The sequence below is a fragment of the Fistularia commersonii genome, chromosome 16 (genome assembly GCF_037954325.1).
Source record: "Fistularia commersonii isolate RoL2024-O1a breed Wild chromosome 16, RoL_Fcom_v1.0, whole genome shotgun sequence".
Taxonomy (NCBI): domain Eukaryota; kingdom Metazoa; phylum Chordata; class Actinopteri; order Syngnathiformes; family Fistulariidae; genus Fistularia; species Fistularia commersonii.
Genome location: NC_141299.1, coordinates 2,025,170 through 2,050,227, shown reverse-complemented (window position 1 = coordinate 2,050,227; position 25,058 = coordinate 2,025,170). Strand labels below are relative to the sequence as shown.

General features: G+C 54.7%; 2 protein-coding genes across 2 annotated transcripts in view; one reads left to right on the top strand and one right to left on the bottom strand.

Moving 5' to 3' along the window:
* Window positions 1–3,845: 3,845 nt before the first annotated feature.
* On the bottom strand, window positions 3,846–6,412 carry ccn1 (cellular communication network factor 1). Its single transcript, XM_086161966.1, has 5 exons — window positions 6,113–6,412; window positions 5,794–6,019; window positions 5,295–5,639; window positions 5,005–5,207; window positions 3,846–4,907 (listed from the first exon to the last, which is right to left on the bottom strand). Exons 1-5 carry the CDS (start codon window positions 6,161–6,163, stop codon window positions 4,605–4,607), a joined length of 1,128 nt encoding a protein of 375 aa, XP_086018092.1. The 5' UTR covers window positions 6,164–6,412; the 3' UTR covers window positions 3,846–4,604.
* Window positions 6,413–11,333: 4,921 nt separating this feature from the next.
* ddah1 (dimethylarginine dimethylaminohydrolase 1) overlaps window positions 11,334–25,058 on the top strand; it is a 67,869-nt gene continuing 54,144 nt past the window's right edge. The window contains exon 1 of the mRNA XM_086161486.1: window positions 11,334–11,958. Coding sequence (XP_086017612.1) covers window positions 11,662–11,958 — 297 coding nt within the window. The 5' untranslated portion in view covers window positions 11,334–11,661. The remainder of the gene's footprint in view (window positions 11,959–25,058) is intronic.

Below are 25,058 nucleotides of genomic sequence, written 5' to 3'. Positions count from 1 at the left end.
TAAACGGCCTTTTTGAATTGCGTGAGGCGTGTTGGAGGAGTCGTGACTCGGTGGGCAGACTTTTTAATTGAGCTGCGTGCGAGACTTGGTTTCACGAGGCCAACTTCGGGACACGGTTGTGCCGCGGTGACCGTACGGAGAGGGTGGCGGGGGAAGGCGAGTCTCGAAGCACGAACGGGCGGCGTTCTCCAGAGCCTGACGTCACCCGCCGGTTCGTGGCACTCACGAGCGCTTGTCATTAGACGTATTAAGAATAATTCTTCAAGCAGAACCTCCGAAATTCTTGGAAAACGTTCCCCCCGAAGCGCTTTTCATCGGCAACCAAGTCCACAATTTTCCATGCATAGTTCACATTATGGATTGAAACTCAATCGAGATTTTAGCTTACCTCACTGTTCCAAGCATTTAGAGAAATTACCGAATTAGTCCGTCCCCTTTTCCTAAGAAGAAATGCTGTCCTGTGACACGCCGGGCCAACCTTCAGGACATCGCGCCGATCCGGGCCAAAGGCTCCAGAGGCCTCGGTTGATTGGACTCACCCCGAGTTGAGTAGAAAACCAGCGTCATCCCTTGGTTTTTGTTGTCGCGCACGCCGGTTACCGAGGAAACGGATCCCCGGTTGGCGCTTGGCAGGAAGTGATTCATTTGCTTCCTTTGTGTCTGTCTTGCGTCCCTCTGTCAGATCAAAACAAGGCGACCCCTTCGCCGCCCTGCCTCTTTGGCCTTCGGGGCGCAACCAGCAGAGGAGAACCGTACCGTTATGATACACCTGTTCTCTAAATGACTTTATTCTGCGCTCAGATCTCGGTGAAACAAACGCAAAAGAGACAATTCACTTTCCATTTCACTGTCGTCACCAGTGATGTTTGGAGGAACCCAACTCTAGTCAATCAGGACCTGAAACCTTGGAGAACCTGTGCTGCCATGCAGCCGGTTTTCTTATTCTTCTTCTTCTCCTTTTGGGATGCTCCCTTCAGGCATCTCCACAGCCTCCATCTGACGACCTGCAACGCCTTCCCTCGCACCCACTGCCCACAGCGACAGGAGGAACATGAACACTAAAAGTGTTCGGGGATGGGGGGAGTTGGGGGTTCAGCAGCAAAGACCATCCGGAAGCGCCGCAGAGCCAAAGGACATGGAGCGGTGCGAGGGGCGAGCGGACGTCCCGAAGCACCGAGGAGCCGGTGGAAGCGTGGCAAGGCGAGCGGAACTCAATGGCAAACGCCCGACAATGGTGACAGCCAGGCTTTCCAGGACACCGGACGGATTATTAGAAAACTAATAACTATTCCCGGTTTTCCGTTTTTTTCCGTGTGCTCGGAAGCACCGAGCATACTCAGGTTTGCGTCCGAGTAGAATAAATGTGCGTGGATTATCCGGGGCGTCCACTGCGGCCCACGTGGGAGGGAGCTGTCCAGAAAGCCCGCTCGGTCCCAGACCTCGGCTCGTGACCCGGAGCAGATGTCACCGTGAGCTCAGCGGCCGACGGATCCTCCGCCGTCGTCCCCGATGGGCCGAGACCGAAGACGCCCAAACACTCGGCGTGGCCCCTCCCAGCCGCGGGCTGAAACCCCCTCCGGTAGCCCGTCAGGGTAGGAATCCACTCGCACTTTAAGCCTGCTCATCACTTCAGCTTATGTAACAGCAGAGGGGGATCTCATGGGTGTGTGTGTGTGTGTGTGTGTCCGCACTGATTGCGTGGAGAACGTCCCACGCCCTGTCAGGATTTGGTGTCGGTTACATCACCGCCTCGCGGTCACATGGAACGCACGTTACGCAAACACACAGTTGCGAGCGCCGCCGGACTTTAGCGCGTGCCCGGAGGCCTCGGCGGCTCCCCGGAAGCCCCCCGTGCGATGGGGGGATCCTCCGGAGGCGGGATGACCTTCACTGTTCCCTTTTCCACCAGCAGATGGCGCCTGTTCTAAAGCTTCTCCTCGCCGGTCAACCTCTCGTCTCTCCCGCTCGATGCCCCCGGGTCTCCTCCCGACTCCGACTGTTACGTCGAGCCTCAGACCAGGGAGCTGTAAATCGGCTGACATCACGCCCCGGCGGCGTCCAACACGCTCCGTGCGCCGTAAGCTCCCGGTGGCGCCGCATGACGTCGTCCTCGGCGAAGCTTTAACGCTGATGTCTCTGTCTTATAAACACGGTTTTGTTTTTTTTACTTGCAGTCGCAGGTAAGAGGTAGCCGCCAAGAGATGTAATTGCGGGACGTCTGCGTGCGAGCGTCGGTCTGAGCTCCCGCAGCTTTTCGCAGGTTCGCGCGCCCCACGCTAAAACCTGGCGCAAAACGGGGCGGGTGACCGACGGCGGCGCTCGCACGACATCCTAACGGCGTTACGTAACCGGGTCGGCCGCATCGCGCCGAGGCAAACGGCCGTCTGATTGGCCGGCGTTGGCGGAGCCAGCGGGGGAAATGTTCCCCCGAATGCGAAAACAGGATTCCCTGCGAGTGTTTTGACTGTAAATGGAGGCTGTTAAGGGGCGGCCACACATCTTTGTGATTAGGAAAAACCTCAGGAGCCTTTCATGTGAGCAATCTGTAAAAGCTCAGTGGGCACATCCTGTGTGGTATGCAGGCCAATCAAAGGGAACGTGTCCCGCGCAACCTCTCATTAAACACACTCCATTAAGGCCTGTTTCCAGCCGCCGCCGCCGCCGCCGCCACGGAGGAAAGTTGTGCAGGAATTCCGACGGACGTGTTTTCGCAGTTGTTTGCGACGAGGTGAAATCCGTTCGGTGGACTCGGCCGGCGCTCGGGAGTGTTTGTGTATATTTGGAAAGTCTCCCCGGCTAAAGTGAACATGTTGCTCCGAAATATTTTCCAACATCTGCCGCCCATCAGGATGTCTGCTTTCTGAGCCACTGCTGCATTCCTGAGCCACTCCCTCTACCTGGATCGAAAAAAAGAAAAGCCTTCCCTCCGCTCCGCTCTCCCCTACCCCCGGTTCAAAAACCCCACTCCGAGGTATTTCGCGCCCCCGCCCCCCCGCCCGGCCCGAGACCTCGAACCAGTAATAACATGAACTACGGCGCCGACCCACGGGCGCGTACGCTCGGGTGAAGGTGGTGGTCGGCCGCCGTTTACGTGGCTCCGCCGGGACGAGAAAGGGACCCTGAGCGTCCGCCGCGCCGCGCCGGGCCCGCTTCCCGGCCCCCCCGTTTCCGAGCTCATAATAGTATTTCTTAATGCCCGCTAAACTGAAACCTGGAAGGGAGGCTTAAGCGGCCTCCCTCCGCCCCCGTCCGAAGGGCTGTTTACAACTCTTTAGCGGACCCCTGCCGTTTAAGAGCCGGCGGTGGCCAGTGCAACTAATTCACTTTTAAAGGCGAGCGCTAATGAATTAGGTCAATTTGGTGGCGCTGCCGCGTCCAGCGAGGGGAAGGGGTAAAGCCGGCCGGGGGTTCGCGTTTTGGGTATACGGACCCCCGCGTACAATGGCGGTCATTGTGTCCCGCCGCCCACCGCCGCCCCGCCGTTGCATGGTGTCTAATCCCGGTCCATTCAGCACAGCACTTAAGAGTCTTGGCATACTCCCATACTCATTGCTACTCGCGGACTTAATCTCCACCCGCCCCTTCTCTCGGAATCAGTCAAGTGTGTGACTTAGCCAGATCAAATAAAACAAAGCTCGCTCGCTTCAGAATGGCATTCCACAGCCCAGAAAGTCAGGAGAGAGAGAGGAGCGAGCGAGCGAGCGAGCGAGCGAGCCTCCAAGGCCGTGTTATATAAGAGCGGGCCGACCCTGCCGAGTGTCCGCCGGGAGTCCGCCGGCCCGCAAAGAGTGATATAACGGCGGGATTTTCTCCGCCGAGCGAAAGTACTGACCCCGGGGGCGGCGTCGTGTTCCATAAATAAATCAGTTTTATTTGTAGCATAAAAAATTAAATCATTTTACAACTTATTCCAGTATGACACACGATATCCAAATAAAGTAGCTACATTTCGTTTCGATAAATAATATTAATAACAATAATAAAAACATTCATTCATCCTTTTGACATGTTTCGTTTCGTCTCTTTTCCGTTTTTTGGTTGTTTTTTTTTTTGTTTTTTTTTCCGTTTTTTTTTTTCGTCGTTCTTGAAGGGAGATCAATAGCTGCCACAAAAACATGAACGATAATGCCCACGTCAGGAAGGAATGGAACCGGACGCTTGTCAAACAAGTCGGCGGGTCTCGTTCTTAAGATACAGGATGGTATGCTAACGGGAGTTGCGCACGTGCATACGTACATATACACACACAAGTCTGGAGTCGGGGTCACGTCTCGATGTTAAGGATCAAAATATACACAGTGAATTGATATCAGCGACTAATAGAAATGTACAAATATTAATTACATTTTGCTCCGTAACGAAGCTACCGTTGATGCTCCACTAATACGAAGCGGTTCTTAGTTGAGAATGCTGACGTAGTCACAGCAAACAGTGCACTTCATAGAGTCCTCCTGGTGTAAGCCCACAATTCCTTGGGAATCTAGTTACAACAAGAAGCCGGTAGTTGATCGCTGGTCTTATGTACACCCCTTGGTCCGTCCGGGCCGGTCGTCACGGCCGCCCCGGCTCTCCCGCGTGAGGGGTCGGCGCGGTCCGGGGGCCCATCAGTCTCTGAACTTGTGGATGTCGTTGGACAGGCGGTAGAAGGGGTAGGAGGCTTCGTTGGCGTGGGGGCAGTTGTACGTGCACTTGCAGGACTCGATCATCATGATGTTCTTGTTGAAGGTCTCGCCGTCCTCGCAGCGGAACTTGACGCGGATGGTTCTGGTGTCGTGGGGGCTGCAGCAGCGGCCGTCCACGCAGGCGCCGCAGTACTTGGGTCGGTACTTCTTCAGGCTGGAGCAGCCGGCGTAGGTGAACTTCACCGGCTGGCTGGACTTCTTGGTTCTGCTGCATTTCTTTCCTTTCTGCAAGGGGGCGGAGGGGGAGAAGGTGCGAAGGTTAGCCTCGGAAGCGGCGCGTCGGCGGCGCGGCGCGTAGAGCCTCCGTCGACCGGGGCCTTACCTTCAGGCTGGTGTACGGCGACTGGGTGCAGGGCCTGACTTCGCAGATCCTGGTCTCCTTGACCAGCTTGCACTCGCCGTTGTTGTTGGTGACTCTGGTGGAGATGCCCGTCCCGCAGCTCTTGGAGCACTGGGACCAGGGCGTGGTTTGGACGATGCACTTCTGGCCGTCGAACACGTGGACCTCGGCCTGCGGCCTGAACGCTGCGAAGACCAAGAGGAAGCGACGTCAGACCCCCCGGGAGCTCGGTTTTCGCGGGAGTCGCGCGACGGAGAGGGGCGCTCCCTTACCGGCCAGAGATTTGAGTCCTCCTTTGACGCCGGCGATGAGCTCGTTCCTGTTGGTGAGGTCCCTCTCCAGCTCGTCGCTCATCTTGTCCTTGCCGAAGATCCTGGCCAGGACGTCGGCGTCCTTGCCGTCGTCGCACACCCACTCCTCGCAGCACTGGCCCGCCACCTTGACCAGCCTGGGGTTGGAGCAGCCCAGGTTGGGCAGCGAGAGCTCCTGCGGGCAGAGCGGCAGGCAGCCCACCGCCCCGTCGATGCACGTGCACTGGTGTTTGCAGTTGGGCTGGAAACTCTCGCCGTTCTGGTAGATTCTGCTGTTGTACTCGCAGGGTCTGCCCTCAGACTTGGCTGCTCAGGGAAGACGAAGAAGAGGGAGGAGGAGGAGAGGAATGTTATTCTTTCCCGCTCGTCTGGGAGACGTCCACAGAAGACACCCCGCGCCCCCCCCCACCCCCAACCCCCTCCCAGGACCCCCCCCTCTTCGGTAAACATCTGTCCGTACCTCTGCAGATGCCCCGGGTGGCGGCTCCGGCCCCGAAGTTGCACTCCAGCCCCTTGGTGTGGTCGCAGGGCTCGGTCGGGCCGCAGTCCTCGTTGAGCTGCCTGGCGCACACCTTGCAGCAGCCGCAGCCGTCCAGCACCACGCTCACGCCCGGCGCGCATTTGGGCATCTCCGCCGGGCACCCGCACACGGAGGGGCAGGACGCGGGGGGAGGGGAGGAGAGGACCTGCGTGGCAAACGACAAAGCGTCCGTTAACACCTCGAACCCCCGGACGGGAGAAGATCCGGGGAGCGGCCGGTTCCCCCCGAAACAACTCACCGAGGGGAGACATCCGCCGAGGAGCAGCAGGACCACTGGAAGAGTCTGCATCTCGAGAAAGTTCTTGTGCGTGTTCACGTCGAATCCCGGTCCGCGGACGGAGAAGAAACCGAAAAAAAAAGAGGCAGAGGCGGACAGAAAAGCGCGTCTGGGAAGGTCTCTGCGCGGGTATTCCGGCTCTGCGGCTCCTGGAGGAGGAGGAGTGAAGCTCTGGAGAAGATGTTGAGGTCTGCCGGGCTGCAGCACCTCCGCGCCTTTATACGCTGGAGGGAGGCTGACGTCGCCGGGCTGCCTGCTGAACTGTTCCCAAACTATGCCAGGAATGTTTCTCGGCGCATTTTCCATCCGAGCCCTAAGCTGGAAGCTCCACCCTGTCTCACCCTCCTCCTCCTTCTGCTCTCAAACGGATTTTTTTTTTTTCCCCCACAGCTCCCATCTCAACACTTTTCCGTCTCACATTTTTCCCCCCTCTCGTTGTTTATCCCTCCCTCCATAGCTTTTCTCCTCTCAGGTCTATACGTGTGCGTGTGCGTGGGGAGGAACTAACACTCCATGCAACCCCTCCCCCCCTACCAAAACAACATCTCTGGACCTTTTCTGGGTTCCAGAGAAAACACCTTCTCCCGCGTAAAACCTGCCCACTGTGACCGTCTGGGATCTGGATCTGGATCTGGATCTGGATCTGGATCTGGATCTGCCCCCCCCCCTCCCTTCCACCCCTCTTTTTAACCCCCCCCTCCGAAAGGTGTGGGCAGAAACACGTCGAGCGGTGTCTATTTCTGGCTCTCCGGTTCCTCCATCCAGAGGAGCTAAGCGCTTCCAGATGCGCACCAGAGCGCAGACGTAACAATATCGCCATATTTGGTATGGCAGTAGCCTACATTATTAACATACCCCCCCCCCTTCCACCCCCACCCGCCCCTTTTTACCCCCACTCCCACCCCTTTACCCCCCCCCCCCCCCCCGGCCGGCAGACCGCAGAGCATTCCTGACAGCTTAAAGGCTTGTTAAATATGTTCTTCATGCAGCGACATTCCTTTGTCTTCATTCCTTCAGGCAATTTCACTTTTCACGCAATCTGTCCATCACCCTTTCCCGGTGTGTGTATGTGTGTGTGTGTATGTGTGTGTTTAGGGGGTGTCAGAAGGTTCGTGGAAGTTTTTTTTTTTAATCGATAAGCGCGTTAATACGCATGGAGAGAAGGTGCGTGTCTTGGACAGGAGACACCCCGGAAGCCCCCCCCCCCCCCAACCAAAACCGCGACTTCCGGTCACGTCAGGTGTGGAGTTTCACCTGAGTGTTTGAGGAGCTTCCGGTCGCCCCTTCACCCACCCACCCACCCAGCCGTGGGCGCTGACATCCGGCTTCTGAACCCCACGGAGATCCTCCACGACCCCCGACACGCAGCGTGGAACCGCTTCTGGCGCCGAGGATGAAGGTGTGTGTGTGTGTGTGTGTGTGTGTGTGTGTGTGTGTGTGGGTTTACTGTCACACTTCCACTTGGAGACACTAGGGGGTGTGTGTGAGGGACCAGCTCGGCCAGATGCAAACAATCAGCCGGCAGAAGATGATGATTTCACTGTAAACACATCCATGAAGTCAGTGTGTGTGTGTGTGTGTGTGTGTGTGTGTGTGTGTGTGTGTGTGTGTGTGTGTGTGTGTGTGTGTGTATTTGCGCGCCATGTAGAAGTTTGTGGCCGGAAGATTAATATTTTGGAGATGATTTCACAACAGCTTGTGGATCTCAGTGAGACATCCAACTATCTCTCTAGGTTCTGAAGGCTCTTCTTTCTTTGGGAGATAAGATCTCCAGGTGTGTGTGTGTGTATGTGTGTGTGTGTGTGTGTGTGTGTGAATGAGAGGAACCTGAGAGGAACGGTGAGGCTACCCTGGGTGAAGATGAAGAAGGTGGAGGAGTTGAAGTTCAGAGAGTCAACAGACCAGAGCATTGCAGAGGGTGAAGAAGACGTAGAGGAACGTGTGAAAGCAGGTGGAGAGAAGAGTTTCAGACAGGATGGAAGGAAAGGTGGGAAAGATGGAGGTGAAGAACATCCATGGTGTGAAGACACTGAGGAGAAGACAGGAGGCAGAGGTGAAGATGAGGAGGTTCCTCTTTAGGAGTGAGAAGAACGGAGAGGATCAGAATGACAGCACATGCAAGATGTTCTGGAGATAAAGTCACCGACGAGGGATGGAGAAGATCTGGGTGGAAGGATGCTGAGGTTGGAGCTACGAAGGGAAGAGGTCTTTGGATGGAGGAGGAGAGAAGAGGGTTGGATGGAGGGAGATGATTGGCTGCATGGAGAAGAACGCCCCGGCTGTGACCTCCCATCTACTTGCTTGATTGCCGATGGTCTCGTCCAGGATGTTTCTGACCATGTGTGTGTGTGTGTGTGTGTGTGTGTGTGTGTGTTTGCATCCTGCAGCGAGGGGAAACCGTGCTGTCATTCCACGTCAGTGAAGGACCTCTGGGCTGTGACTGCCCGCCGTCATAGTTTCCACTCCCGCTGTTGGAGCTCCAGGTTCTCATACACACACATACACACACACACACACACACTGGTGTGAGGACCAGGGGGCAGCTGGGTCTCCATCCCAGCACGCCGGGTGGACCGTGCTCAGGGTGAGCTCAGCCTTTGCCGCACTACGTCACGGAAAGCCACTGTCAGAACCTACCAGGGTCCTCTGCATCTTCTCACCATGAGGAGATCCACTCCCCCACCCTCACGTGTCTAAACAACAGATTCCATTGTAGGAAGTTCATGATAGATCTCGCAGCAGACTGTGTGTATGTGTGTGTGTGTGAGGACATCAGGTCGCACCGGAAGTCAACATGGCCTTGTCTCATCCTTGGCTGGAAGGCGTCAGGCGGTTGTGGTGGACGCAGTCCTCCGGGAGGGAATAATTCTCCCAAATGAATCTTCTGCGCCCTATCAGTACTCCAAAGGGAGGAGGCTGATTGGCTGCTTCGTCAAGACGTAAATAAAACTTAATCTGTGTGTGTGTGTGTGTGTGTGTGTGTGTGTGATGATACAGCGCCTTCACGCCTTCTGAGGTGGAATGTACCATAATTTCTGGACTACAAAGTGCACCTGAATATAAACCGCAGCATCTAAAAATAAGTAAATAAATCTATATGTATATATATATAGGCTGTACTTTTCTACAGAGATATTTACACACAAACATTTTTGTAACTTTTAATGAAATAAATAACGCTAACATCCACAAATCTGTTTTGGAAATGCTTTTTCCCGAACAGTGGCTGTAACACGACTGAACGCTAAATAAGATGAGGAAAAGTCAGCTGATGCTATCTTGGTCTTCCTCCTGCGCGCTAAAAAACGCTTAAGTCGTCATCTGCAGTGCCGGAATCGAACGGCCTCACAATTTCATTTCACCGGTCCGACGCCACCAGGCTAAATGTTTTAGCGGCGTGAAGCTTGTTAGCACAAAAAAAAAAAAAATCCATAAATTAGCCACATTGTTTTTTTAAGTAGCGTCGATTCGACTGTTTCCCATGAGAGGAAGCCGAGCGGAGCCGGGAGAAGAAATGGCGGACGCTCCACCGCAGGGCAAGTGCTGGACAACGTAGGGTCTCCATGAACCTCCTGCATGTGTTTGTTCTGCGGGAGGAACCCGGAGAACCCTGAAGAACGTGGAGACTCCACACAGCAAGAGCTCCTTGTCAACCTTCTGCTTGTGAAGCGGAAGCTCTTCCCGATTTCTCCGTCTGTTCCCCCCGAGGTCTCCGTGTCTCTCGTCGGCTCCAATAACAGCCGCCGCCCCTCGGTGACCTTCCGGCCCTCCAGGCGACCTTTCTTATCTCTTCACGTCAGTTGTCCGTCCCCGGTTCTTCCCCCCCCTCACCACTAATGAGGCTCCTGAGCGAAGGCGATCGCGCGGAGCTCCGCCGTGCCGCTGCACCTGTGCGACCATCATTAACGCGTCTGGGATCTGGTGGCGGCGGACGAGCGAGCGGAGGCCGCAGCTGGAGGGCCGTGTCCGCTTTCAGCCGCCGCCGGTGCCGCTCGCCGCGCCGGCGCAGCGTCCAGGTGCGCCTGCAGAATGAGGGCTTTCCTTCATCTGCGGGCGGCCAAATTCCTCAGCGTGGGGAGAAAGGAGACAGAGAAGGTCTTTTCTTGGGCCGCGTCCATCCAGGATGAGGAATGGCGGAAAAAAAAAAAAAAAAAGAAGGAGAAGCCGGAGCCCGGGCGGGGGCAGGTGCCGGCTCGGCCCGAGCGGAAAAAGGAATGCGGGGCTCCTGGAATGTTTGGAGCGGTTGGGGATAATTGAGTGAATCTGGAAGGAGAAGAGACAAACGGAGGTCCCGCGGTGGAAGAATGCGCTTCTGGGACGTCTGAAGAAACATTCCATCCGTTCAGACGGCCGGCCGAGCCCAGAACCTGCCTTAGATGGCACCGTGGGGAATACGCCCCCCCCCCCCGTGCATACCTTCCAACCCCCCCCCCCGACACCGAACGCGCGGCCGGACCTGAATTCCGCTCTGATTCCTCCGGGTTCCTCGCTGCTCCTCTGCCACGGAGGGCTTCCATCTTCTGGAGATCATATATGTATGTGTGTGTGTCCAGGTCTTGATGACCTTCTTGACCAACTGACCTTCGAATCTCAGCCCTCTCTGGAAGCACCACAGGTTTCAGCTTCACAGAGTCTCTTCTGTTCTTGAAGAGATCTCCACCATCGGGGCTGCAGAGCGGAGAACTTCCAGATTTAGTTCGAACCGATCGGCGGTGGATCCAAAGCGGGGGCGGAATGTCATTCACCGATTCAGATTTTCGGGTGAACCATCATGAGACATTTCCAAAAAACAAGGAGAATCCCTGGAATGAAGCAAAAATCTGGTTCCTGGTCAGTGTTCTTGTGTAAAAACAAAGCAGCAGCTCCATCACACACACACACACACACACACACACACACACACACACAGAGGTTTCTTGCGGGAAACTGTGTGAAACCGTGTTGCGCAGATAGCCCCGCCGTTACGGTACGACGCTGCGGGAGTACCGTAATGTCCCACGCAAGGTGCGTGTAGATTTCACGGCGCGGTCCCGCACGGGAAGCAACAATGGAGGCGTGAGCGTTCACTCATTCACCCCCCCCCCTCCCCCACGTGGAAAGAGGGCACGTCCACGTAGAAGAGGGACTTGGGGTCCCCCCAGATTGGTGCATGGGGTTGTCACGGAGCCCGCCGGTCCCCCTCGGTGCGGTGCGGGGCGCTGCGGGGCGCAGGTGCAGCCCGGCTCTCTGGTCACTTGTTGGAGCGGACGGCTGGCTGACGGACGCGCCGGTTACGCACGGCGGTCTGTGCGCGTCACTCTCCGGCAGATCGCGGCTCCGTGTGTGTGTGTGTGTGTGTGTGTGTGTGTGTGTGTGTGTTGGGAGGCTGACTGACGCCGAAGGCTGCTGCTGTCAACCCGGAACCCGAGCCGCCGGCTCCGGGCGCCTCAAACACCCGTCAGCCTCTGCCTTGTCAGCCCACGCCCACGCCCACCCCACGCCGACCGGAAGCAGACGCCAATCAGCCAAACATGGCCGGCTGGATGGCAGGTTTCGGTCACTACACGCACGCCGTGGTGCGGGGAGTGCCCGCATCCCTGGCGGCGGAGGCGCTCCGCAGCGAGGCGGACGCGGACGTGGACCTGTCCGCGGCGCGGGCGGAGCACGCCGCCTACGTGGACGTCCTGCGGAGCGCGCTGGGGCTGGAGGTGCTGGAGCTGCCCGCCGACGAGTCCATGCCGGACTGCGTGTTCGTGGAGGACGCGGCCGTGGTGTGCGGGGACACGGCGCTCATCACCAGACCCGGCGCGGAGAGCAGGAGGGCGGAGGTAGGACGCGCACGTCCCGCAGCGGGTCGCGGATAGAACAGGAGGAAAGTTAAGGTGGAGGTGGAGGTGGAGGTGGAGGAGCTCCTCTCTGGTCCTCAACATCTGGAGGGGGAGGGGGGGGGGGGGGGCACAGGATGCGCTCGTCCTTATTAGAATAACCACACTTCCGTGCACATTCAGCTGACCTGCTCCTGCGTGGAGCTCCACCAGAACCAGGAAGGTCCTGGACCTGCCGCGAAGACCTGCAAGGCTCCAGGCCGGTGCTTTCCACGCGCTTGAGGCAGAAAGAGGGCTTCGGTGTTTTCTGGAAATGAGATTTATTGTCCCATAAAACTGCTGAAGAGAACCCATCCACACAATGCATATGTGTGTCTGTGTGTGTGTGTGTGTGTGTGTGTGTGTGTGTGGGTCCTGTATGTTGATGGGCTCGTGTCAGGCCGGTTTGTGTGAACGTAAATGTGTCATCCACGCTGCTAATACCCTCACCCACTTGCCCCGTGTGCACAATCTGTGCACGACAACACATTTGCATGCACGTGAGCGTACAGCGCTACCGGAAGAGCTCCAGTGGGAGGTTTGCGTGGTTGCCAGGCTGCCTGGAGGCCTCAGCCCCGCTGGACGGGGAGAACGCAGGCTAAATACACCCGTAGGAAGCGAACGCCTTCCAGACCTTCAAGGACCTGGAAGTCCAAGCGAGATCTTCTGCTGGGAGAACGCTTGAAGGTGTGAGGCCTCCTGGGAGAAGATGGCTTCAGGAGAGGGGTCCAGAGTGGACTTTGGCGCTCTTCCGGGCTCTGCCGAAGGTTAGCCGGAGACGGTTGGCTCCGCGGTTGCCCCGGGAGACGGTGCATTGGATCTTCTTATTGTTGTTCCCTCAGTCAGAAGGTTGGCGGTTTGACCCTCATGGCATCGGCGAGTGAGCGGGAGGATGCGATCCAGCCTGAGGAGAACTTTCACCGTGAACCACGGTGCTTCCACGGCAGGGATCGGCCCTTATTCTTCTCCAGATCTTCACCCCGGACCACAGAACCTCAGTCTTCCATCATGAGACCCCTGAGTCTTGAAGGTAGACCTCATGTAGATCTCTGGGATCTGCTTGTTCCTTGTAGGCTTCCAGCTGGAGAGCTGGAGGTAAGAAGGTGTGTGAAAGAGAGGAACCCAGGTGGAGCAGTGAGATGAAGAAGGTGGAGAAATGTTTGCGAGCAGAAGTCGGAGCTTCCAGGCAGGAGGTCTCGAGGAAGAGGAAGTTAGTTGGCGTGAGAGGAGATGAAGAGGAGAAGGTCATACGGAGGCAGACGATTGGTTGAGGAGACCCCAGATGGGAGCAGCTCAGAGGAGAACATCACCCTCTGGACTGAAGAACAAACAATGTCCTTCAGTGAATCTTCTCACGCCCGGTCAGAAAAACTGTAGTATATCTGCACTGTGTGTGTGTGTGTGTGTGTGTGTGTGTGTGTCTTCTCATCTGGAACTTCCCCGTCTCCATTTAGAGGAACATCATGTGATGGGTCACATTCTTGACCAGAAGTCTTCTCTCTCAGTTTCACCATCCCGAAGTTTCTTGCTCGGATGCGGCGCCTCCTGCAGAAGGTCTTTTGGAGATGATCGCGAGAAGGTGTGAATCCGCTGTCAGGCCTCGATGGTCCGAGTGACCTCAGATAGCTTTTCCCAAGTTCTGCATGCAGGAGCGGAACCATCACTTCTTGTTCCTCTTCCTCTGCGTGGGTTTACACCATCGCGCTGTATTTTGCGTACTTTTCCACGCAGCGGAGCAGAGGTTTGCATCTCCACCTCACAGCCAGAAGGTCCCGGGTTGGGGTTCCCTCCTGTGTGGTGTCTCCACGTTCTCCCCGTGTCTGTGTGGGGTTCCTCTGGGTTCTCCGGGTTCCTCCTGCAGTCCAAACACACGATGGAGGTTCAGTGGAGACCCGATATTGTCCAGAGGTGTGAACGAGAGGCTGGACAGTTGGACGTCCCTGTATGAGGCCCTGTGATTGGTCCAGGATGAACCCAGTGATGGCTGCGATGTCCTCCAGAGCCTCCCGCACGCCCTCAGTGTTGGATAAGCGCTTTACAGACCGAATGGATGACCTTTCCATCCAAGGGCCTCGTCGTTCTTCGGGATTGCTCCTCGGCATGGAGAATCCGTGACCGGCCAAGTGTTGGAGCTACTTGGACCGTCCAGAGAGCAGAACCTTCTGAGGGGTGGAGGAGCAGAGCCGGAGGACTGAGGTGGGAAATGAGAAGCGCCTGCGTTTTGTTTACTTCTTTCTCTCGTGGATGTGGTGGAGATCCATCGGGTCGGTTCATCGGAATCTTGACGTTTCACTCCCAAACATTTGGGGCTGGACCCGGAGAAACCTACGTAAGCAATCGGAGAAAGGAGGATAGGCCAGAAGGAAAGGAAAGGTGGAGAAGACGGAGATGAAGAGCTGCCATGGTGTCTGATTTGGAGACACTGAGAAGAAGACGGGTGTTAGATGTTAGACTGAGATGGTTTGGTCCTGGACAGAGAAGATCTGGGTGGAAGGATGCTGAGGTTGGAGCTGCCAGGCAGCAGGTCCGGAGGATGGAGGGAGGAGGACAGGAAGGTAGACGGTGCGAGAGGAGAGGGTTAGATGGAGGCAGATGATTGGCCGAGGGCCGTGGACATCTGGAGAAGGTCTTCTCTTTGACCAAACCACCAAAGGAGATCGGCCTGTCGGACGTCAGACGACCCGAGCTTTTGTTTCGGATCCTTTTCAGAGCCACCGTTGAATTTGCCTCCGCTGAATCTGCGGTTAATGAATGAATTAGCAGCCATCAAGAACAATCTCTGCATGTGAAATCAGAGATGCTGCAGGGAAGAGTGGCAGAGATGAACGTGACACCAAATGAACCAATGTGTTCTCCCGTTGCTGCCGGACCGCTCTGTTTTGCGCTCTGTTTTGTTCCCGCTGCCCGTCGGACCGGCTCGCCGAGACCTTCATCATCGGTGCTTTTGATTTGACAGCCACGGAGGCCGTCGGAGGACGCGCGGTGCGATTGAAGCTCAGAGCGACGGAAACGCAGTCAGTGTCAGAGCTGAAAACTAGTGAACCGCACAGATTTGAAAGCGCAGACCGCAAACTGGATGTTTCAAACCCTGGGTTTCTGTCGTGACGTGGCAGATGTGCAGTCCATCCATTTGCAGTCCAGCGGCCGTGCACGTTGCAGGGGAGTTACTTTGCCCCGGGACGACCCGGTAACGACTTTCCGATCAGGATCGTGCTGATCCACTTGTCCTGCGCTCGGGGCCGCGGGTGTCCGGAGCGGCCCGGGTTCACCCTGGATCGGCTGATCACAGGGCTACACGGAGAGACATACAACTATTGTCCCTCTCATTCACCTCCCCCGGACACTCGGGGTCTCCAGGAAACCTCCTGCATGTTTTTGGACTGCGGGAGGAACCCCACGCAGACAAGGGGAGAACATGGGAATCCAACCTTGGACCTTCCTGCTCAGTGGCAGAAGCACGAACCCCCGCACCACCGGTCTGCACTGTGGTCAAATGACAACACAGGAGGTTGGAAGGGAGCCTGGTTAGCGCTGGCCAGTCGTTCGAGCTCAAATTCCATGGACTTTATCTCCGGGCGGGTGACCGGGTGAATCAATGACAGCATTTTACCGGACAGGGAAGAAATCAGATAGAAAAAGACAAAGGGCCATTGTGTTTAACTACCCGGAAAGATATTTGTCTGTTTGACGTCCAAGAAGGCGTCTCAGATAGTCGTGGTCTTCTTCTTTTTCGGTTTCACCTCTGCATTATCCCGGCTAAACACTGAAGTGTTGTTCAAAGTGGACTGAGAAAGCCATAAAAGCTAGTTCCTGTTTAGAAATGTGTCCAAAAAGATTTCAAGACCGGATGCACTTCTTGCACATCCTTGTTTGAAGGTAAACCTTGAATGCTTGTGAACGCGGCAGCCATGACAGTCTTCTCCCCGACGCCGATGTGCTGCTCCACGCCACTCCGACCGCCCCTACGATAGCGTTAAACAGTTGGGCGGTTCTGTCTTTCTCTTTACCTTCTAAACTTCAGGTTGTGCTGGCAGGAGTCCACTACGACGGCAAAGATGAGGTTATCCGTCAAGAAAAAATGTATTTTTCAGTTTTCTCGCATTACTTGTTTTTTGATACGATGTTTACGGGCCCGAGCGGGAACCAGGTGGACGGCGAGAAGGGAGTGCGGGCCTCTTTGCTGAAGCTGCTGCCCCCTGGACCCCGCCCCGGATAAGAGGCAGAAGACTGATGGACGGAACTTTATTGATTTGCAATGCAAACATTAAATGGGTAGTCTTTCACCAGACTCAATAATTCTACCGAATGATAGATAGCGCCCTTCGGTCCCGGCACCTTTCTTCTGCCCTTTGGAAGGGTTGTTGTTTGCGTTGCTTAACTTTCCGCTGCATGTGCTGTAAAGACATCTGACCAGAAGCATACGTGTCGGCGCAGGTTTTGCGGTGATAGAGCTCGCCTGACCCGCAACCTCCACCTCTTCATTTCACACCTCGGCAGCTGCGACTTGAATTCTTTGTAACCCCTAACTTTAACCGATACTTCAGAAATGGCGTTCTTTTGGTCACGGGAGTTGCAAAACGTCGGGACCGCTGGGCCCGAGGTCTGGTTTTAATGATCCCCAAGTGGCGACAATGTGTGTATACACGCGCACAAAAATATTTATGTTGGCAGCTTGCACCTACACGATCCCGTGGGCTAGACGATGCAAAAAGCTGGAGCAAATATACCGTTTTTTTATTTGGCCGTAAACTCCCTCTTTAAGTGTTTAGGAAGTTCCAATTCTGAAGTTAATACTTGCTTTATCTTTTAATAGCATACCGCTGTGAGCGCGTACTGTAAACCGAAGTATGCGACTGGAAAATAATGGTCTTTAAAAGGCACTAAAATCCGTCCTAGCACGTGTGAAAGGCTCAGGTGTCATTTCAGGGTTTGGAGACAGGATGGAAAGTCGTGCTCCGCAGACACAATATTTAGGTCATGTGTTTATAGACGTAATATTTAGGTTCAGTTCTCCGAGTTTATGTGTCCGCCAGGGCCTCTTTCCGGTCATGCCTCACGTAGCTGCCCCCAAACACGGCACGGCGGAGAGGCCTTGTTTTGACTAGACGGGCCGCAGATGCAGATTCCTCCCCGTCCTCCCGGGTCTTATATGACTTCCTCCACGGAACCGACCCGGTTTCCTTTAGGGAGACTTGACATCCGTGTGCGAGCCGAGCAGGGGGAGGAGGGCGAGATACCTGGAAGCCACCCAGTGGCGTGTGGGCCGGGGTCAGGCCGCCTTCCCCCAGCAGTCTTTCACATTCCTACCACATTTAACCTGCCCTTCCTCTGACTGTTTGTCTGTCTGGATCCTCGTCTGGTGCGTACGTTCAGGACCCGCTGCCGCCGCCGCCGCCACCTCCCACCTCCTCTGGTTCTCATTCACTCCTTGCAAAGAATTTGAATCAAAGTCCTTCTGCAGTATCACATCACCTCAGCAAACTTCAGGGCTCGGCTGTTTTTGTCAAATAACCGGTCGATGCTAAACACCGCGTGAGCAATATAGGTTAACCTACTTTGTCGGAAAAATGTTTCCAGTCATTTGCTCATGGCAATTGTAAATTACCCCGCGGCGGAGATGTCTTCTGTTGCCGTGTAAATGTGCGCGGATTGAAAACACATTGAGCGTCGGGAGTGGAATGGAAATCAGGTATCTGCGTTCCATGGAAAACTGTTTTGCAGCCGTCACCCAGACTTTTATATCTGGCTCCCCGGCGGGAAGGCCCGGGGTGTACCTGCACGCGGCGGCCGAGCCGTGACGCGTTTATCGAGTGCGGATTTACACGCCGGTGACTCAGCGCCGGTCGAAGCCCGCCGGCTTACTTCACAACCGCTTCCTGCACATGGTGTCGTCAGCAAACAAACCCGCTTTTCACAAGGCTAACGCTAATATCGATGTAAACGTCAACAAAGCGCCATCCCGTACATTTCGCCCGCAGCTTCTGTTCGCCTTCTCTTTAAGGAGCTTCATTGCAGGCTTTCTCAAATACATCTGACATACAAACACAGATGGTGCTTGAAATATAGGAGTCTGTGCGGGGACGGGAGAGCGGACACTGATGTTGGGTCAGGCCAAAAAATGCAAGGGCAGAGGGGGGATTCTTGTAAAATATTTTATTACCCAGGTCAAACGGTCACCATATCCCCAAAAACAAAACTTGCACAGTCTCCGATATGAACGGAGAACAGCTATGCAGCGAGGACAAACGCACCGGACAAAATCAATCACAAAGTCCACGCGTGAAGGTTTATCCAGTCGTTCGATTGGAGGCTCAGGATACGGCGTCTGACTCATTTTAAGCCTTTATCTGACTCGGAAAGATGTCACTCTTACATCAGAGGGCCGTCTTACTCATCTTTCCAGCAAATTAAGGATTCTCGTGCAAACACTTGAAATGCGCGGGCGGCTCTGCGGCTCCCGCTTGGCCCACGCCAGGGTTCGCCGACCCATGCTGGCGGCGGCGAACGGGATCTCCTCTCAGCCTCGCGGTATGACCCGGTCACACCCAGCTGTCACCGTGGGCGTGTGAATGTCTGCTGTGGTATGGGAGACTTAGCAGCGCAACGCACAGGAAGTGGGCCAGGCACCGAGGTGTCAAGAAACGTCACGGTCAGAATGTGCCGGCTCGGCGTAGACAAACCCCTTTATTCAGCAGAAGGACTCATTAATTTCCATTGCATCTGCCCGGGTTTCTTCTGCTTGCGCTCCGGTCGGCCGTCCGAAGCAGATAAATAATGACTCAGGCTTCGATTCCAGCGGTCTGAGAGGAAGGACGGTGGTTTTCAGGAGTCCCGGGACCGAGCGGGACCTGAACGGTAGCATTCTCCAGAAAGGAGCCGCAACGTAATCCGGTCCAAAACACTTCGGCGTGCAAGTCGGCACTTGAGCGTTTTCCATGAGCTCTATGAGAGGCGTGGCCGGTTGCGTCTCCGTGGCGTGTGACTGAGAGTGAATGGTTGAATGTCTTTTTTTGAGGTGTTTGTGTCTCCCTGTGATTGGTCCAGAGCCAGCCCGTCCTTTCGCCCAATCTGGAGTGCAGGGTAAGAGATGTAGAGACTGGCACGGGATTTTTTTCTATTTCGCTCGGATTTGCCGAGTGTTTAATTGTGTCGTCGTCGTTGTTTGCTTTCACGATCGGTTACCTCGGGTCGACTCTCCCGGGATTCAAAGTGTTTTGATTCAGACTGGAGTAGAATTCAGAGCGGCGAGGAAGCGAGTGACCGACGGTACCGCCGACCGTCCGGCGTGAAGGGCGGCCCGGCTGACCTTTGATTCACAGAGTGTTGACGGGAGTCAATGTTCAAACCGTCCGAGATGTTTCTCAACTTGTATCCTCGGTTAACGAGACGCCGGGCTTTTCTGCGGAACATAAGAAACGCCGGCCAGGTTGGCGCCGCTTGAACAGAATGTCTGATGATGCTGTTGTTCTCCGAAGCTCACGGCAGATCATAAATAATGTCGTTGGCGGTGGATCAGAAGGACGGGCCTTCCGGGGCCGCGTCCTCCGCTCACAGAGGAGATTCATCATCTCTCCTCCTTTGGTTTCGCTCCGGACATCTGTCCCTTCAACAGCCGGAGATTCAGAACGCATCTTAGCTTGAAGGCCCTTCCTCTCGTCCGTCCTCTTGACAGTTATGGTGCGACGTCCTCCAGTCTTCGTCTGTTGGTCATCCACAGTCCTGGTTAGCGTTGACGTCATCGTGGTCAAAAGTGAACTCCGCACTGAAGTGGAGACGCAGCAGGCGGTGCTTGGTCTTGGGGAATTCATGATGACAGTCCTCATGAAGATGAGATGTTTGCAGAGGACCGGATGTGGTCGCCGACCTGAAGTTCAAGATATGAATCAGTCACAGCGTATTTGAGGCTAACAAGCCAATATGGGTGTCATAGCAACGTAGCATTGGCCAAAATCCATGAAAGGAATCCTTTGGAGAAATGATTTTTTCACAGAGATCATCGACTTTTGGGTGATAGAGGTTAGACCGACCGGATCTCCCGCCCCTTCGCCGGCACGTCATCTGTCTGAACAAAGCGTGCGGCGCGACTGCCTCGCCGGTGAACCGCCTCCCGGAGAGCCAGCTGGAGCTGGAAGGGCCCGGCGTGCACGCAGACGTGCGGCCGTTTGGGAAAGCAACGCGGTCGGAGGTGTTTTGCTGTTTGGCACGGCGCGTCTGCGTGAGACAAAGCAGGGCTTCTAGCAACTTGGAGCGGCGTCAAAGGTGATGTAAGCGTCGGCGGTTTTGAATGGGATCAATTATGTAATAACGGTAGGATCGAGCTGAAAGCGAACGGTTAATTGAGCGTCGACCTTTCGATGATTTCAACTCATATCTGGGGCCCTCCGCCGAGCACTTAGTAAACTCCTCACCCCTGAAAGTCCGGGCTGTGTGCGTGCACGTCAAGGCGCAGCCGCGCACCAGACTCCTGACGCACACGGCCCGTCCCTGCCAATCCGAGCACACGCCTTAGAACTGACCGGCCTCTCACGCCCCCTTTTAATGGTTCCTGGTCGTCTTTGTGCAAAACACGGAAAAACAAATAAATTACGGCGCGAGCCGACGTCGGTATGCTTCTGAACGTGCGCCAAATGTGACGCACAGGAAAGCTTTCACCTGCAGTCCCGCCCTCCGCCTCCACCCCCGTCCTTGGGTATCTTCCGTACGCAATAAATCATTTCGGCCCGGTCGGACGGTGTCTTCAGAGGACACGCCAAAGCGAAGCGCCCTCGTATTTCATGCGATCTCGCCGCGGCTCCCAGGACGCAGCGTCTTCACATCTGCCCGCCGACATCTCAGATTGGTTCTTTATCTCCCAGACGGCCACACGAAGCCATTCCTCATCAGCGGTTCCACTCGCTCTATCTCTAATCCTTAAGCCACCGACTGGAAATCCGTCTTTGTGCATCTGCTGACATCCTGGCCGTCTTTTTTGCCGGCCTGCATCTTCGGCTCGTGCCCTGCTTTATTTGGAGAAGGACTCCCGGCGGTGATCTTTCTCTAATAGCGTTCGGTTTGCAGCTCTGCCTTTTTTTTTTTTTTTTTTTGTCTCTGTGTTTTCATCTGGTTGGACGGCTGCCGCTGGCAGAGCGGTGAGTAATCGCCCGTCAGCAGGAAAGATCTCCCCCAGACTGAAGTCTGTCACCTTCTCTCCATGAGTCAGTCAGTGGAAGGAGCTGCAGGCCGGTCTCCATGGCGCATAAAGAATCTGTCAACGTCCAGGTAGTTTCCTGCAGAAAATGAGGCCACTGGGTCTCAGTGCACTCAAGTCACACACCGGGACCTCAGGCTTGTTATCTTGTGTCTAACGGGAAGAGAAAACAGGAATATTCTGGTGTTTATTGATACTTTTCAGGTAACCTTTGAGTCATTTTAAGATGAATGATATTTTCACGCACCTGCAAATCCAGGCGCGTGGTGTCAGACCGTGGACCGGGGTCTCCGCTCTTTTGCAGATGATGTGGTTCGGTTAGCGCCAGCCGACCGGCTCTCACCGGAGTGCTTTTACAGCCCATCGTGAAGGCGCCGCGATGAGAATCAGCACCTCCAAAACTGGTCCTCAGCTGAGGTGAGATCCAGGCCCGAGCGGACGACTTCTCGAGGAACTATGTCTCCGGGCCGGACCGGGAGCACCTCGGGATTCCCCTAGAAGAGCTGGACCAAGAGGCCTTGGAGAGAGAAGTCTGGGCCTCCGTATTTAGTTACACTTAGTTAAATTTGTCACTCATTTTAATGAGTAACAGCAAACAGTTTATCTTGCGGTCAGTGAACGTATCGCGGCGATGAGAGTAGTCTCACCAGTGAATCCAAATGAATTCAGCTGAAGTGATCTCGCCAAAGCGGTCAAGCAAAGAGGAGCCAATGACAGCTTAAGAGCAGACTTCTCCGGGGTGGTGGTGAGGAATGGAAATGGATGTTGGTGGAACACCACGACTCCAGAAGCTGTTTGCCAGCTCATTGAACACATTGGATTCCATTCACCTTAGAAACCAGCTCAGACTGGCTTTAGGTCGCCGCTTTTCAGTTAAACGTTTGCTCCCCGCTGGACCCGCTCCCTCCCGGGAGTATTGACTCTTTGCAAGCCGTTTGAAAACCGATGCTTATGTCCCATAGACGCCGATACCGTTTTTAGACGAGAGCCGAGTCTGACGTAGGAGGACGGATGCCGGGCTTGAACTCTGGTGAGGGCGAATCAGGAGACGGCGAGCTCCGCATCGGAGCGTCGGGACAAAGCTGGAGACAGCCGTGTCTTTTTGCGGCCTCGTGTTATTTGTCGCGTTCATATCTAGAAGGGGTTTGTGAGGTCTCCTCCTTGTAGTGCCCACGCACAGCCTGCAAGAAGGAACAGCACACCAGTCTCATAAAAGAACACCTTATCAATCAAGCGCCTCGAAAAGGCGAATATGATCCGAATACGCGTCCATTATTCAACGGCGTAGATGTCTTCTCTGATCCAGAACAGTGGTTAGCACCTCCATCTCGCAGCAGAAGGTCCCTGGCTGGATTCCCACGGGAGGCCTTCTTGTGTGGAGTCTGTCTTGTACACACGACCCACGCATTGTTCAGAAGTTTGAACTTTTCTTCAATAGTATATAGTGCTTGGTTGGATTCCCTGCCCGTGTGGAGTCTCCATGTTCTCTTCGTTTCTGCGTGGGGTTCCTCAGGGTTCTCCGGGTTCTTCCCGCAGTCCAAACCCATGCAGGAGGTTCACCGGAGACCCTGCATTGTCCAGATGTGTTGATGAGAGGGTGAACGGTTGCATTCCTCTATGTTGCCTGGGATTGGATCCAGCAATGACTGCGGAATAAGCCGCGTAGATGATGAATGAATGAATGAATGACTGAATGAACCGTCGTTAATGTAGTTTTGAAAAAATGCCGCATCTGAAGATCAGCCGGTTCATGAAGGCCTTTCCTCTGGGGTTTCGGTAGACGGCTCTGAGGCCTCGTTCCTGTCCGACTGCCCTTCACACGTGCACAAAGAACGGTGTGCCCGGCGTCTGTGTTCACCGATGCGGCGAGAACAAGGGAAACGTTCAGATATGAAGACGTCTTGCGAGCATTATTGATTATTGATCAGCCGCTTTCTCAGAGGAAGGGATGGGTTTGCGGATTGAGAGCAAGCAGAGTTGTTCAGGCTCACCCGGCGATAGTAAGCTAGGCACGGAAAATCTGCACCCCCGTTAGTGTGCACGTCCATACGTTCACATGTGTGTGACAGTGAGAGTTTGTGTGCGCATGCCTCAGTGTGTTGTTGTGTGTGTGTGTTGCCTTCCCTGTCTGCCCTCCACTGTCACAGTGTGGTGTTATGTCCGCTCCCAGTCTGTTCTCACGCCAAGGGTCACACTGGAAACACAGGCGTCTTCTCCGTTCCTGGTTCTCCACTGTCACGCAACGGAGAACCCGCAGGACCGGCGGAACGGACCCTGTCCTCCGACAGCTCGCCGATAACGCCGATCTCGGAGTCGAGCTTCTATCTGGTTTTCTGGTATCTGCCGACGACACCGCTTTGGATCAGTCGATATTGAGCAGGTTAAGGAAGGAGGCGCTCACTCATTCATTCATTATCTACACTGCTTATCCTTCCCTGTGGGTCCAGGGGTGCTGGAGTTTATCCCAGCTGTGATTGGGCGAGAGGCGGTGTTCACCCCGGACCAATCAAAGGGAATCATAATGACACAAACAACCGTTCACTCCCATCTTGACAGTGTAGGGTCCCCATGCACATGTTTGGACTCTGGGAGGAACCCGGGGAACCCTGAGGAACCCCACGCAAACACATGGAGAACATGGAGACTCCACACGGGAAGACCTCCAGTGGGAAGCCAATCTTCTGGCTGTGAGGCAGAAGTGCTATGGTGCTGCCTGGACTGGGCTCACTTCTGTAAACTGACCAATTTTTTTGTATTTGATGGAGAAGCAGCTTTGAGGCTTTAAAAAAAAAAACATTATTTTCATTCCGTGAAGAATGAGGTAAATTAAATCTCATCATTGATTCCGAGGTTTACACTTTGCTATGAGGACCATTGAGGTGTCAATGCAAATGGAGCCGACTGAAAAATATAATGACATAATCCGACGCTTCCTGAAGAAGAGGGCATCCGCCAGTGAGCTAAGCAGACCTGAAAGGTACCAAAGGAGGCGATCAATAAGGTGGAATCCGGGTTAAAAAAACGGAAGGATGAGGCTCGATGTTGCTCCGGCCGGCATTCAAGACACATGATCATGGCGGTGAATGCGGAGGATTTGGAAAAAGGTAGAGCCTGCACCCGGTGATCAGGAAGGATAGGAGGTTTTCCGCTGGACTGTAGTTTTCTGTGGTGGGAAATACTAGTACAGCACTCGTATCTGCATCAACGGTTGCACACCTGACCCCCAAGTGGAGGACTTCAAGTATCTCTGGGTCTTGTTCGTCATGGGATCATGCTGTGATCAAGACTCCCGTCTGTTGTGGGGGAGAAGGGTCTGAGCCAGAGACCTGTTGTGGAATTTTTTGGAGGCTTTTTTAAGAAAGTTGGTGAAGAACAAAGAATGGTCAGAATAGTCTTTGGATGTTTATTTTGGGGCAGCAAAAGGTACAAGTCAAGCACAGAGTAGTCTGCAGGAGAGTACAGCCGGGCTGGGTTTGTATGCATAGAGAGGACGCACCGTCTCGAAAGATGCAGTCAGGAGATGTGTCCGGTCCCACGGCGGACCCATGGGAAGAGAAGAGGTGCCATCTTGAAGGATCCGATCCCTCAGTCAGGAGATGTGTCTACTTGGTTTGTCATATGAGACAGAGGAGGACACCTTGTCTGGTAGACAGTTGATCATGCAAGGACACCTCCTGCGAGGCTTAGCACATGCTATTGTTTTGACTTGTCGGTCTTCCTCCCCTCCCCGTGGAGACATGAGATTAGATAATAAGTATAGTATCTCACAGAACAATAAAGTTACAGAGTTACATAAAATATTTCCACAATAAACTAAAGCTCTTGATTTACTTGTTGAGCGAGTTCCCAGCCTCACCTCTGGTCAGGAACAGTGGGA

Bases quoted from the DNA above. Each gene is read 5' to 3' on its own strand.
- ccn1 (XM_086161966.1), bottom strand. From the start codon at position 6,163: ATGCAGACTCTTCCAGTGGTCCTGCTGCTCCTCGGCGGATGTCTCCCC. The intron at 6,020-6,112 runs GTGAGTTGTTTC...TTTGCCACGCAG, and splicing joins TCGGCGGATGTCTCCCCTCG to GTCCTCTCCTCCCCTCCCCC. The intron at 5,640-5,793 runs GTACGGACAGAT...TTCCCTGAGCAG, and splicing joins CACCCGGGGCATCTGCAGAG to CCAAGTCTGAGGGCAGACCC.